This window comes from Ptychodera flava, chromosome 5 (assembly GCF_041260155.1).
Source record: "Ptychodera flava strain L36383 chromosome 5, AS_Pfla_20210202, whole genome shotgun sequence".
Classification (NCBI taxonomy): domain Eukaryota; kingdom Metazoa; phylum Hemichordata; class Enteropneusta; family Ptychoderidae; genus Ptychodera; species Ptychodera flava.
The window spans coordinates 9,002,287-9,017,664 of NC_091932.1; the positions used below are offsets into that span (position 1 = coordinate 9,002,287).

A 15,378-nucleotide genomic window follows, 5' to 3' on the forward strand; every position below is an offset into this window, starting at 1 on the left:
GAAATTTGTAAGATTTTAGTCAAACTGAAGTGTATTCTGTTGATTTTCAAGTGACTTGCAATCGATAAGCTCATGCAAACTGTTGATATCGTGCCTTGTCCAGCCTGTAGCGAGATCGAGAGCCGTGACCTCCTTTGTTTACAACTTTATGTGTTGTTACTGTTGACATCGTGACATATTTCCTACGTTGGGTCGCATCTGACGTGTGTCTCTTGGATCTCCACAAGGTGACTGGAAACCGTATTTTGTGAGTTTGAAGCCAATTGAAAACACTATTTTTTAACTTCAATAAACCGGGCATAAAACTTTTATCTCAATACTTTGTGGTTTCTTTCTATCTGAAGACTGCTTTTGGTATGCTTGTCAAAATACGTGATCCAACTTTGAAAACAGATTGACTAACCAACAGTATGACTGCGAGACACGATTAAATCAAGGCTGTGTCGATGTCATGAAATGCGTACGACGGTACGACACAGTGTCTGGTAGGTATCAATGAGTCGGAGAGCCCGCGTACCTGGTCCGGCTAGGCTCCACTATACTGTGAAGGTCGGTGGAGATACACGAATCAACCTGACTCCATTACAAAATTAGTAATCCTGCGATACAAACAAATATGGTCAAGAGAAAAAAAACTTTCACAGATCGTTTTGTTGGTCTTTCAACAAGGAATGAAGGTTCAAGGAACTAACGCAGCGCGAATATCAGTAGTTATTTCCGGAACGCGGGAAGGTCGTTTGCTGTGTCAGTACCGTCGGATAACTTTGGAGAAGCAGATCAAAACTCCAGCAACGATGATTATATTCAGGTACATCACGGACAAAACGGCCCCGGGCCTCTACAGCTGCAGGGAAGGTGATGATGACTAATTGTACCGGTAAACTTCCGACACAAATGTAGCGTGTATGGACTGTGCATACAGCAGTGTAGGTTTATTTTACGTCCATGACACAGTGTGGACAACAACAAGGGAAATAAATAATCGTGGTTTCATCTCGTTGTTTATTATATAAATGTCAAAAATGATTTTAAAGCGTTTTTAAAACAATGGGCATACACAAGACATTTGAGTGCGATGCTGAGTTCAACGTGGCGCGTATACCGGGAGCTCTTTTCTCGTTACCCAGGCCTGTTACTCAGACTCGTATCGGCATCTGATGACAGACAGAGTTATGAATTCGAGTTTCACACAGCCGCTTTCAGAATATTTCGTTTGGGCATATTTATCATAAAATTGAAGGCCTAAATGATTCTTATTACTACCTATCTGTGTTTCCCACTTGTGAAGGCTCGGGTGAACCTGGGTCTGAAGGTATTTCGTCGCTTGGCCGATTGATCCGCAGGTTGGGGAGATACTCGCACCTCGCTGGCTCAAAACCTATACGGCCGTGGCTCTGAATTTCCTGAACAATAGTCATGTACCGTAGAGCCCAAGACTCCCCATTATCATCTGAATCATACACTCCGAGTCCAAAAACTATCTCTTCATTCGCGCTCGCCGAGTTTAAATTTGACGCCATTGTTGCTTGTGTATGTACAGGAGGCATAGATTGATTTGCACAACGATGGCCTCACGTGACGTCACAGATGAGGGCGTGGTTCAAACAGAGATTTTTTTCTCCAGCCGTGAATTTATAGCAAGATTGCAGTTATTTATCAACAGAAATGAATAAAATGACACCAGCATTTGACACATGACTCCAATAAGAGTTTATAGTAAAAAACTAAAAAATATTTTTTCAGAGGTAATATATGGACTTTAAATCACTTTCTTTTGAAAACAAGATTGCCACTCCTCTACTATGATGTGATCCATGACTCCAAACGATCTTATTTCCCCACTCTTTTTCCCATAATTTTTCATCTTTTACTGAACTGTAAACTTCTTGTAAAAATATAACATGAAATTTACTTTTTTTACACCAATTAAATACAACCGCTCTTTTTGTTTTATCTCTAAGGCCTCTTACGTTTATCGTTGCAATATTCAAAGTACTCATTTAAGCAGCAAGGAGAAAAAAAAATGTCTAAAACTATATTCACGTAAAGTAACACACTGATACGTCCCCACAGATTACAGTTTTCAACATTTGAATATATTTTTTCAGTCACTGAAAGAAGAACTAGCCGTTGTTGTAGACACAGTTTTCCGCTTCCTTTTATATGCAGGTTGAAGCGGTGAGGGCGACTCTACGGTGCTTGAAGATTTCACTTTCTTTCTGAAAACAGCACTCACACTAAAATATTTCTTTAAGCCGGTCTTTTTCTCTTTAACTTCACTATCCCTCTCGGAGATCTACATTTGGTTGATCCTGTTGACTCATCTTCGCTGTTTTTGTCGCTAGTCATCGCTTGTAATGGTGGAGCAACTGTTTCCGCATCACGGTGTACTTCTACTGGTACATCGATCTTTTCGCATCTCTGCTGTTGTGACTCAGGTGAGCTAGTGCTTCTATTTCGATTTAAGGCTTTGTCTATCAGCTTTTCGGCTTCCTTTGCTTTAATAAGCTTGCAAATGATTCGACAAAACGGTCGACAAGATCTGCATCATTTCCAGGACATTCCTTTGCCACGTGCCCCAAATTCTTGCAATGATAACACTGCTTTCCCTTAGGACACTCAGAAACACGGTGACCAACTTCCTTGCAACCAAAGCAGGATGGAGGTGATTTCTGGGGACACATTGATGGCTTATGCCCAACTTCACGACAAATATAACATTCTCTTTCCTGTCCGGTATAAAATACCCTAAAGCTATACGTACGACGAATGTCATTAGCATCGGAATATGACAACTCTGTGAAATTCGGAATAGGCTTTTTTATCCGCTTTACGTAACAAAATCGATTTTCATTGAAATAAGATGTGTTGTCCTCAGGGTCAGTCACAGTACATTTCCTAACCGGTTGACTTCGTTCACAGAACCCGTCCAGAAACGTGGCAACTGTACTGTCCGTTACATGTAGCGGCAGGTCATGGATGGAGATGCGTACTGCATTTTCCTCGTCAAATTCGGCTGAACTTAAAATTACATGCATACCAGCTATATTGATTCCCTTTACTAGCAACTTTCTCTTGAAATCTTCATTTCTTGCATATATTATCCACACTTTGTTTTTCGGTAAGAACTGAACTCCATATATGCCTTGACTTCCGACCACCTGTTTTGCACTTCTGATTACGTCTAAGTCCTTTACCACTTGTAAGTTTTGGCAGAAGACTTTAAATTTTACCTTCAAGTTTGTATCTTTCAGGAAATTCTCATTTTTGTCACCACTTTTTTGGTTTACCTCTTCGACGCTTCCTTTCTTGTCAGTATCTTTCGCCTTACTGCCACGACTCTCCCCTTCGTCATTCTCCACCTGTTGATTCAGTCTCCGTTGTCGTCGCTTTTGACGTGGCATTTTGGCACTGCGTCGACCAAACAACTTCTAACACCAAGATACGACACTTGAAACCACAGAAATGTGCTGAACTCAGCACAGTACCTTGAGAAGGCAAAAAAGACCACAGCACACAGCAGAAAAGACCAAGTTTGTACTGAAATGCTGTGATAAAAAGACGAAACTTGCGAGCATGTCGGAGCAACGTGTTGCCGCTACGCGAGCATGCGCGCTTCCACCTTATCCTATGCTACTAGCGAGAAATCGTCCTGAAATCTACTGGGCACACCAACCCAGCGCCGGCCATTTTGAATCAGCTGCATGCAATGTACGCGTCCAATGAGAGAAGAGCGACAATACGTCATCTGCGAAGGGTTGTATGCAGACGCGTACATTGCATGCAGCTGATTCAAAATGGCCGGCGCTGGGTTGGTGTGCCCAGTAGATTTCAGGACGATTTCTCGCTAGTAGCATAGGATAAGGTATGATTTTAGGCAAAAGAGGCCAGTCGATCGATTGTTTATGCAACCATATGACCGTTGACCAGTTTTTATCACCGGAAACGCTCAGAGTTCGTGAATTTCGCTGATTTATGAAATCGGGCGGTGAAAAGCTTTCTCACCTTTCCATTCTGTCTGTGCAGTGGTGGACAACGGGCCCAAGCCGGGACCCAAGCCCTGCAGAGCTCTACAGCCGCTCGGTTAAGCTTGCTCACATGTACAGTTATATCACGTACCGTTATTCTTTATTAAATAATCAAGTCATGTAGACATGATTCTACACATTGATGATTATGCAGTGCGTGCGCCGGGCCCGGGCCAGGCAGCCATAGCCATTCGTGTATTCGTGTATAATGCCAGTCAACATGTAGGCCTTTAGGCCTACACTAATATCACGTACAGTGATTCTTTTATTGAATAATCAAGTCGTATATAGACATTTTACATATTAAATACGATTATTATCCCAGCAATGTGCCAAGCGCCTGTGGACATTCCAACGATGGCGAACCGAGTCCGCACAGAGACAGTGCAAAGTTGATATCATTTTCTGTTTAACACTTGGTACCAATGAATTTATACCAGAGAAGATCTTGTCGGCATGGGAAGTATACGTACTTTTGTGATATCTACATACTGTAATTGTAATGCATAGGTCATTAAAAGCTGGTGCCAGTGCATTTTGTGTCACCTAATTAAATGCTGTGATTGTCATTAACAACGCGTTCTCCATTTATAAAGACGAATGGTAGAAATGAGGTCAAAACAGTATGATATTAAGAAACTGGTTGTAATGGTTGTCTAAGAATAACTGTATATCTTGCTTAGTAACAGACATTCTTCCAGACTGGCCGACGCCGAACTAAAGGCCCAAAACATAAAATTAGCAGAAACTTGCGATTTCGTCCTTAAAATGTGCCTCAAACGCCACCAATATTGAGCAAGATAACAAGATTAGCATATTTGACTGACAGACACAAATTATTAAAAAGCAAAACTATGCTATTTTAGTTTTAATTGGCCGCGAACAATATGAATGACGTCTGTTACCTGGCCACAATACACCATTAAATCCACGACAATAGATTCAAGTTTGATGTACGTTTGCGTAATCGAATCCCGCTGTGCAATCATTTATACATTTCATCTATCCCTAATTTTCAAAATTGTATAAAAATCAATCCACAATATACGTGTTGCACAAATTTCTTATTCTTCGCTAAGGATTGGTATCAGTTTATAACGGTTCATAACGGATTCATTAGAAACAAAACTAGTATATAGCGAATACAAAAGCATTAGATAATATTATAATGCATCTGCTGTCGTCAATGTTAGGTCATTACCAGCAACTTTTAGCGAATATGGTATAAATACGGAGAATATGGTATAAATAACGAAGTAAAGTAACATGCCGTGGAATATGTCGATACAATACGCATCAAATTTCAAACTTACCCTGTGGTACGCTGAGAAACAGACATGTAGGGACATGAAGCCCGCCCTCACGCTCAGACAGTATAATTCTTTTGTTTACTACTATTGGCTTTGCCGCCATTTCTGTTTACAGTTGTAACACTGCACTGTACACACTGTACGGACGATGTTCCAGTGAAATCAGCCGATTTCCTGTCTGTTTGCCGAATAACTGTTCAAAGGTTTTCAGTAGAGTCTTGCAAAGAAGTAAGAACTCCTTTATTTATACTGTTATTAAGCCGTTTATATATTTTCAGTCAGTATTTTGACGTTTTGATGCATACTTGCCAAAACCATGTGACGGACAGTTCAGTGAGTTACCGCCATATACATGTGTTATGCAATTCAGCATACAACGCAGAAAACGGACAATCGCCTGTGAATGCTGAGAGAAACTGCTAAATCAGTGAATTTAGACTTTATATTTGAGAGATTTACCGGACACTAAACGCGGATCAGTTTACTGATGTTTATGAGAGCGTTTTGTACGGCCACTCAAGTTTAGGCCTATGTTGTGCTTAGTTGTCTGTTTAAACGGAAACTTACTGGTTGTATACGTTTAATGTTACTGTTTACAGATCGAATAAAAACCAATTATACGGTTTTCAAGACTCTGCTGCCTGTTTTCGTGTTCATACTCCCTGAGGGTCACATTCATTCGATTTCTGTAAGCTGCTAACCAGGATCCTAGGGAGCGTGGATACACCGTTCATGATGTCAGAAACTGATACAAAGAATAAAGCAAAGGAAGCCAAGAAGAAGAGAAGAAATGCTAAAGCATCACTGACTCGTCATGGTAAGGGCCTTAACGTTCTGATAGACAGTAACCGTCCCATAAATGAAGTTGAGCAGTCACTGCAAAGACTTATACATGCATATGATGATCTGGTTCAGAAACACGAGGAGTATATTCAATACATTGAAAATGATGAGGAATTTGAACATGAAGAAGCCTGGATTGAAGACTGCCAACAAAACTTCATCAGTCTGAAAAGTAGAGCCATAGATTACATGAAAGAAAGTGAAGCCCCAGTGAAAACTGATAGTTCAGAAAGTAATACAGGAGAGCCAGTAGACAACAATGAGAATGACAGTACAGATGAAACTCATGAAATTAATACTGCTGATGTGTCAAGCCCAGCAATCAATGGTTCTTCACAAGATGTTGTTAACCTAGTTACACAACATACTGAGCCTGTGCAACAGAATACAGATTCCAGTGTATCTTGCAGCTTTAAGATGGAAAAGCCAAAACTTCCAAAGTTTTCAGGTGATGTCAGAGAGTATTTCACATTCAAGGCAGATTTCAAACATATGGTCAACACAAGATACAGTAAACGTGATGCTGTAGCACTCCTGCGCACCTGCCTGCAAGGTAAACCACTTGATTTGATCAAAGGTTTAGGCACAGATTATGATGCTGCATGGGCATATCTGGACTCAATCTATGGTGATCCTAGATTTGTAGCAGATATTATTATGCAAGATATTGTGAAGTTCAAGCCATTAAAGGGTGATGAAGATGGCCGCTTCTGTGACTTGGTACACCTGGTAAGACGTAGTTATAACGTTCTGAAAGAAGTAGGTCGACCACACGATATGGACAACAATCATGTTTTGGCCATGATAGAAAAGAAAATGAGTGCTGATGACAGAAAAGTTTGGTTCCGTTTGCTAGAAACAGAAAATCAGTCTGCAACAATGGAAGCTCTGATGGCCTGGATGACACAAGAAATGAAATCCCGTATGAGAGCAGCTGCACCATTACGTAATCCAGTTCAAACAGCACGTACACAAGCAGTTAACTACGTATCAGATGGCACCAGTAGCAGAAGTTCACTGCATTATAAGTGTTGGATATGTCAGTCATCAAATCATTGGGTAGACCAGTGCCGTAAGTTGATAGCGATGTCTCCGCAAGCACGTTTGGAGAAAATGAAGGATGGTCATGCATGCTTCAGTTGTCTAAAGAAAGCAGGTAAAAACCACAGTGCGAAGACATGTACTAGAAAACGTCACTGTCAGGAGATGACTAATGGTATGCCATGTAACCTGTTCCACCATCCGCTTCTACACACTGGTACAGACACTGTTACTGCAGTAAGGTCAGAGAACAATTCAGTTGGCGTAGCAACCATATACAGCAAAGGGACACTACTACCAGTTGTTTCAGTAAACATTGTCAGTAACCATGGTAGACAGCAGCCAGCCAATGTACTCCTTGATTCTGGTGCACAGATCAGCCTGATAAGGACATCCCTTGCAGAAAGTCTACAACTCAGAGGTAAAACCGTCAGTACTACTATTACAAAGGTCGGAGGTGAAGAAGAAGAACTCTGCACGAAAACATATGTTGTTCCTGTCCGCCCAGTAAACAAGAAGCAGATGTTCACAGTTAAAGCAGTTGGCATCCCCTCCATCAGTGATGACATATCTGAAGTCAATGTTATTGAAATGTCAAAGCAACTGAACATTAAGCCAAATGACATTCACCGAGGAAGTGGTTCAGTAGACCTGTTAATTGGAATTGATCATGCAAAAATGCATGCTGGAGAAACCGTAGAAGTAGGTAACCTGATAGCCCGTCATTCACCACTAGGCTGGGTAGTATTTGGAGCATCCACTGAAGAACAGTCTCAAAACTGCCAAGTACTGCATATCAAGTTTTCAGCACCTGTTGACTTGACTGATTTCTGGACAACTGAGACAATGGGAGTTACAGCTAAGTCATGTGCCTGTAAGCCTGATGACCTGAGTCCTGCAGAAGCAGATGAAGCCAGAATTATTGATGAAAGCTGTACTAAAGTTGGAAACCAGTGGCTCATACCGTACCCTTGGCGAAAGGATCCAAGTCTGTTACCGGACAACAGAGTCCAAGCTGAGAAGAAATTGTATGCAACTGAAAGACGTCTAATGAGAAATCCTGATCACGCAGAAGCATACAGCAGTCAGATTAAAGAAATGGTAGAAATGCAGTTTGCCAGAAAATTATCCGAGGAAGAATCAGAGTCGTACCGAGGTCCTGTACACTACATTGCTCACCATGAAGTATTGAAACCAGAGAAGAAAAGTACACCTCTTCGTATTGTTTTCAACTCATCAGCTATGTTCCAAGGACACTGTTTGAATGACTACTGGATGAAAGGTCCAGATCTGCTGAATAACCTGTTTGGAGTAATGCTGAGATTCCGTGAAAATGAAACAGCTGTCATTGGTGACATATCAAAGATGTACCACAGAATCCTGATACCAGAAAGAGATCAGCATGTACACAGATTTCTATGGAGAGATCTTGATGTCAGTAAGAAACCTGAAGTTTATGTGAAAACAGTTCTTACGTTTGGAGATAAACCTGCACCAGCCATGGCTCAGACAGCACTGAAACGTACAGCTGAAGAAGGAGAAAAACTGTACCCCGAAGCAGCGCGCACACTGAAGGAAAATACATACATGGATGATATCTGTGATTCAGTCCACACTGTAAATCAAGCCCAGAAACTGACAAAACAGGTAGACACAGTCCTGGCTGAAGGTGGATTCAAAGTGAAAGGTTGGGTGTCAAACAAGTCACTGAATGAAGAAACACCAAACTCTGACAGAGTAGAACGGAAACTTCTCCCAAATGAAGCAGAAGAGAAAGTACTAGGAACAGTATGGGAACCTGAAGAAGATGTTCTCAGTTTCAAAGTCAGTATGAACTTAGACAGATATGTAGCAAACCAAGGAGAGTCTGATAATCTGAAACTGACCAAGAGAAGAGTTCTTAGTCAAGTTGCACGCATTTTTGACCCCATAGGCTTTGCAACAGCATTCCTGATCCGTGCAAAGATAGGTATGCAGCATTTATGGTTACAAGGCATAGACTGGGACCAAGAATTATCTCAGCCAATGCAACATCAGTGGATGAAGCTATTCCAAGAAATGAGTGAACTGAACAATGTAAGCTTCAGCAGATGTCTCACACCAGCTGATGCCACCGGAGATCCGATTCTGTGTATATTTTCTGATGCATCTGAAGAAGCCTTTGGAGCCTGTGCATATTTCAGATGGGAACTGATTGACGGTACATATGATGTCAGATTCATTGCAGCAAAATCACGTGTAGCACCGTTGAAGAAACTGACAACGCCGAGACTTGAACTACAAGCAGCAGTCATAGCAAGTCGTTTGTATAAGGCAATCACTGAACAAACCAGATTTCAGATCAGTAAGCCGATATTTCTGACAGATAGCAGCATAGTATTGGCATGGATTCAGAAACCAGCAAGAAGATTCAAGCCATTTGTATCTAATAGGGTTGGAGAAATCCAGAGCACTACAGATCCGTCACACTGGCGACACATACCAGGAGAATTCAATGTTGCTGATGATGTGTCACGTGGTATATCTGTCAAGCAGTTAACTGAACGATGGCAACATGGCCCAGAGTTCCTGTATTCACCTGAGTCTGAATGGCCACAAGATGTTTCCTGTCCAGACCAAACTGAGCTAGACAAAGAAGAACGTAAAACTCAGCAGATTCTTGTCACACAAGAGAGCCCAGAAATTCTCGATTGTACTAGTAGGTATACCAGACGGCCATACAATGGCTACTGAACGCGTGCGTGACTACGGAGATCGACCATGTTTAGAAATAAAAAATGTTGGGTTTTTTCAAGAAAATGAGGCTAAAACAGGGGCCAATCCGAGTAAAAAGATACCTTAGTGTCACTTACTTGTCTTTATTTTGAAATTTTACGTAACAAAATGAAGAAATGGCCATCGTAAAATTGCCACAGCGTGAGCTCTGAGCACTGACCTCGAAAGACGCAATTTGACCTCCAGCTGTTTTATGACCTTACCCATAAATCATCGGGTGTCGCTGCTGAGTCTGCGCAGCTAGACAAATGAAATGTTCCGGGTATTTTTCGCTATGAAATTGTCTTTCGAATGGTACCATTTTTCGTCTGCAAATTCTGACTAAATCTTGTAAAAATCTTCATTTGAAAAATTTGTGAGCACATTTTGGACATTTCTAAAGATTTTAATGGGGAGAAAATTACATTGATATGTTTACTGAGACCTCGTCTATTTATTGAATTTGAAATAAATGTGGATGAATCAGAGACTCAATAGCGGTAGGTGATTTTTTTTGTTGAGAGTGCTGCTGAACCGCGCGAACTTTGAGTCTTGTTGACGACATCTGTAACTATGGACGCTAGCGCTACCCGAGACTTGGCACTCGAGCTTTCTGGCTTGACTGGTGGAAATATCGGTGAGATTTTGGCAAGATTCTCACAGAATGGTAAGTTTGTTGATATTTTTCTCAATAAATACTATATTTTTCTTGTAAATTACTGAAATATATTTCTATTCTAAAAATAATTGTGAACGGCTGTGATTTTTTGCTCTGAGCTGTATACTGTAATTTGAGCATCATGTTGGATGAGAAGTAATCCCGTTATTTTGACATTTGGTTTTTGAAGCAATAAATTCAGGTAAACGTCAAACTTTTGAGTAAAGTACATTTCCATTTTGCCCCTCAAAATTTTTTTCTAATATTTCATAAATTTTTTCTTGAGTTGATGCTGATTGTCTGGGTTTAATCTGCTGAACAGCAGCTGCCATGGGCCAGGTGCCCATGCAGGGGAAACCTATGCCCAATTTTTCAATTAAAAAAAAATAAGTTCTGTCTTTCTAGTTGACACCGGCCTTTGTTTTGCTTGCTCTTCTGATGTCAACTCTTTGTTTAATTTTTCATATTTAAAATTTATATTTTAGTTACTGTATTTAATTTCAACAAAATAATTCTGCAAGAAAATGACAGAAACAAAATTTGAGTTTGTTTATGTACAAACAACTTAGCCTGCCCACTAAACCCAAATTGTAAGATGCTTGACTTTAGAAGTTTAGCTCTGTCAATTTTTTGTCCTAGATCTCACAGGAATTCAGGAAATATCATGGCAAACTTTAATAAAAGTTAAGAAAATATAGTAATACGGTTTTATTCATTTTCATTGCAGATGGGAAAAAAATCACAAACGCAATTTTTCTTCTTCTGTCGATGGAAGCAGGAAGTCTTGTAACTCTATATGATTGTTTGAAACAAATGGGAGCAACAAATTTACCAAAAGAACCCAAACGTTTGTCAAACATGAAGAGAAAGCAAGAAAGAGAATTAAAGAAAATGAACAGACAACAACAAATAGAGTACTTAAATAAGTCAATGTCAGAGCTGTACCAGTGTAACACCGGAGATTTTATTGGTGAATACTGCTGTGATCTGGGGATTACTTTACCATCATTGTATACTCTCAACGGCCTTGATGACATGACAGATAGGTTCACTAATGGGGCAGTTATTGAATTGAGGTCACTGATCTTAAAGGGACTTTTTACATGGATAAATGCAACTGAGTGGGCCAGCAAACTCCTTCCAGCTCTAAATGGCATTTCACCACAGTGTCTCCGACAGATGTGGGGTGTAACAGCCTACAAGCATGCACAGATGAACAAGACAAACAGAGTAACAGCAACAACATTCAAACATGAACTTTACGTTAAAAATATATCACAAGAGGAACGAAATAAAAATCCACAGAAACAACAAAAACAAAAACAACAACAACAACAACTTTGTGAAGAGCTGAGAGTAGCTACAGTGAAAAACAAAGTACTTGAAAAAGAAAAGAGAGAGCTGAAATGCAGAGTAGCAGAACTTGATGTACAACTGAAAGTGGCAGTGGAACAGTTGGAAGCTAGAAAAGAAATTGTAGCAGAGTTAGAATCTCTATATAGTGAGCTGCAAACTGAGACCGTGTATTCAATCAAGTACAACAAACTGAAAAACAAGTACAATGAGCTGTCACAACGACTCATACTCACTCAAAAACAAATGAAATCAGTGAAAGAAAACAACTACTACAGGCGACTAAAACGATGGGATGAAGAAATCAAACAGAGAGAAGTAAAGTGTAATAAAGCAGACGCAAAGATTGGGAAATTAAAAGCAAAGTTATGTCTTGCCAACCAAACCATGAAAAAAGTGAAATAAGAGAAGGTCAGCTGAAAGAAGATTATCAGAAAGTTGTCAAAGATCTAAAGCATGATAAAAAACTGCTACAAACAACAGTGTCACAAAACAAGAAATCTTCAATCACATACAAAAATGTCATAAAGAAAATACATCAACTATTGCAAGTCTAACAGAGAAAGTAAAAGCACTAGAAGACAACATCGATGTTTTAACCAGTCAGCTTGACAATGCTAATGAGGGAGTTGTATATCTGAGGACAAATGAATGTACCAATGCACCTTTCAGTGATGATCTTCGAACCTGTGTGATGGAGCTTCAGGGAAAACAGATTGGTTCAAGTAAAATTCCTGACGTCATTGAAATTGTATCAAGAACCATCCACCATGCTAAGATTGACAAGAAAGATCTACCGAAAAGAACAACCACCACTAACATTGCAGACGAAGCTCACTACCTGGCCAAAAAACATGTCAGTGAAAAAATAATGCAATCAAAGCATTATGACATGCACACTGATGGAACATCTCGCGATGGAGATAAAGTGCTAGACTTTGAGGTCACATTGGACAGTGGAGAGAGTCTCACTCTGGGATATTTGGATGTGGCAGAGGAAAATTCACAGACTGTCTTGGATACAACAATAAAACTGATGGAGGAACTTTCAGAATATGCAAATGAAACAGACAGTCAGGGTGCAATGAAAGAACTGGTGAGGAAACTAACCAATGTTGTATCAGACAGATCAAGTATCATGAAAGCGTACCATAACAAGCTAGATGAATGGCGGCAGCAGTTTGTTCCTGACCTAGATGAACGTAATGCGTCATCTAAATTACTTCTATTGCTCAGCCCATTTTCTTCTAGGCCTCAGCACACAGTGTGGAACAGCATTGAAACAGCTGCAACCTTGCCTTGAGAAAGTGTATGGGAAACTGGGGAGAGATGGGCTACCAGAGTTCAAAATGTGGTCCTGTACAGAATCAGCAGTACACCGTGTGCTGAGAACCGCATCCGAAGTCTTGGGTCCACGCGGAGACCAAAAGAATGGATGTCGATCTGAGTGGTTGAGTTTCATGGAGCTAAAGGAAAAAAAATCAGAAGTCCTCAGTTACCGTGGTAATCGATTCAACTGTCTGTTTGAGGGAGCAGCAGTGCTATATCATCATGCGAGAGATATACAGGAGTTTTTTAGTGATGGCTATCTCACCAAAGGGAATCGACTTCTGACATCTGTTAAAGCAGACATAAATAGTAAAGCTTTACTCTGTGGATTGAGAGCACTTGGAATCTTCAGCCGTAAGGTCACTACACCACTCTGGTTGTTGATCAAGAGTAAGGTACCTGTGACCAAGCTTTACGAGTACATCATACCTTTGAAAGACAAGTTGCAGCAATGGACCAATGATGCATCTACACTCTTGTCAATGGATGAGATATTATTCCCCGATTTCCAGGCCAAAGATGATGAAGTATCTGACAGCCTATTTGCAACATCTGATGCTGAAAGCAGTGAGCTGACTAGAGAAGTTCTTGAACTTATCTGTGCAGCAAGTCTCTCTGTCACTGTCAAACAGCTGCAGGAATATCTCCCTGGTGGGAAATATGGACAGGAAAGTTCACCTTTGCTCTCTGCTTGCACTGCACATACCAAAAAGGATAATTTGATTGGTGAAAATGACTTCGGTGACTATGATTATTCAAAACATCAGAAGCCTAATGCCAGTACCAGACATCATTCAAGTGTGATCATGATAAAAAAGAACAAAACTATGGAATGGTTGAAAGATAAGAGTACAGAAGATAAGTCAGCTCTAATGACAGAAGCACGCAAGTATGGTAAACTTGTGAGGTCAAAACATCAAGAGTATGTCCAAAATGTAAAGGAAAAGAAACAGAAAATCATCCAACAACATGCACAGAAGAACAAAATGGCAGAACAAAGAAAGATAGAAGAAAGGCAGATATTGATAGATAAAGTTCATGCACACAATGGACCATGCAGATCAGACACAGACGTAGAGCGTATGCTGTCAAACATCAGTAATGAAAGTGGAAAACGTGATATTCTGCTAACAGAAATAAAATATTACCATAAAGTGCTACAGGTGAAAGGAAATAAGGAATTATTCCAAGCAAGTAAAGATGGCAAGGCATACAGCAGCGCTACACTCACAGAGAACCTGAAAAAGATCATTTTGAACAATACAACAACAGATACCTATACACAAAAGACCCCAGAATGGAATTCCAAGATCCCAGAAGGAAGGCACACTTTGAGGATATCAAGCAGTGTTTCTTAGACAAGGCAGAAGTGACAGCAGGAAAAGCACAACACGGCAGCACAAGTAATACAAAGACTGCAAGGACACATGAGACAGGACAGCAGAACATAAAGAAAAGACAAAAGAAAAAGAAGAAAGAAAGCAAAACAAAACGACGTAGACTTGAAAGAGATAGTGACAGTGAGACAGAGCAGGAACAGTGTGAAATACAGTGTGCAAGTGGAGATTTCATTGCAGTGGCATATGAGAAGGATGGCAGTGGAAAAGACGTCTGGTTTCCAGGACAGATCATGAATACAGAGAATGAAAACTTGATTGTCAAATTCATGCATCCCTGTTCCTATACAACCCATGATAAATTTAAATGGCCCTCTCCAGATGATGTAGCTCCTATCAGCAGAAAATTTGTTCTATGCAAAATATCACTGATACCAACTGCTGGTGGCCGCATATGGCATGTTCCAGAAGTGGGTCATGTGTCAGGCCTGTATAAAAAATTCTGTCAAAAGTATTTCTGAATGTGCTGCCATGTAAAACTGTCAGGTAAATATGTAAATAAGAAATCTACATGTTTCAGTTTAAACTTTCAAATTTATTCAAGTGAATAATGATGTATTATTTGCCAATTAGCCTTCAGATTTTTAGATTTTCAAAAGGTAGTTCTGTATAGATAAAACTTCCAAAGTTTGAAATAGATTGTTCACTCTCAGAATATGATATAC

The 15,378-nt window shown here is 40.2% G+C and overlaps 1 protein-coding gene and 1 long non-coding RNA gene across 2 annotated transcripts in view; one reads left to right on the forward strand and one right to left on the reverse strand.

Moving 5' to 3' along the window:
• Positions 1-15,378, reverse strand: part of LOC139132468 (uncharacterized) — a 179,499-nt gene that overhangs the window by 111,259 nt on the left and 52,862 nt on the right. The gene's annotated exons all lie outside the window — the stretch shown is intronic.
• On the forward strand, positions 5,390-9,955 carry LOC139132613 (uncharacterized). The gene is made up of 2 exons (XM_070698892.1): positions 5,390-5,566; positions 5,938-9,955. Exon 2 carries the CDS (start codon positions 6,071-6,073, stop codon positions 9,953-9,955), a length of 3,885 nt encoding a protein of 1,294 aa, XP_070554993.1. The 5' UTR covers positions 5,390-5,566; positions 5,938-6,070.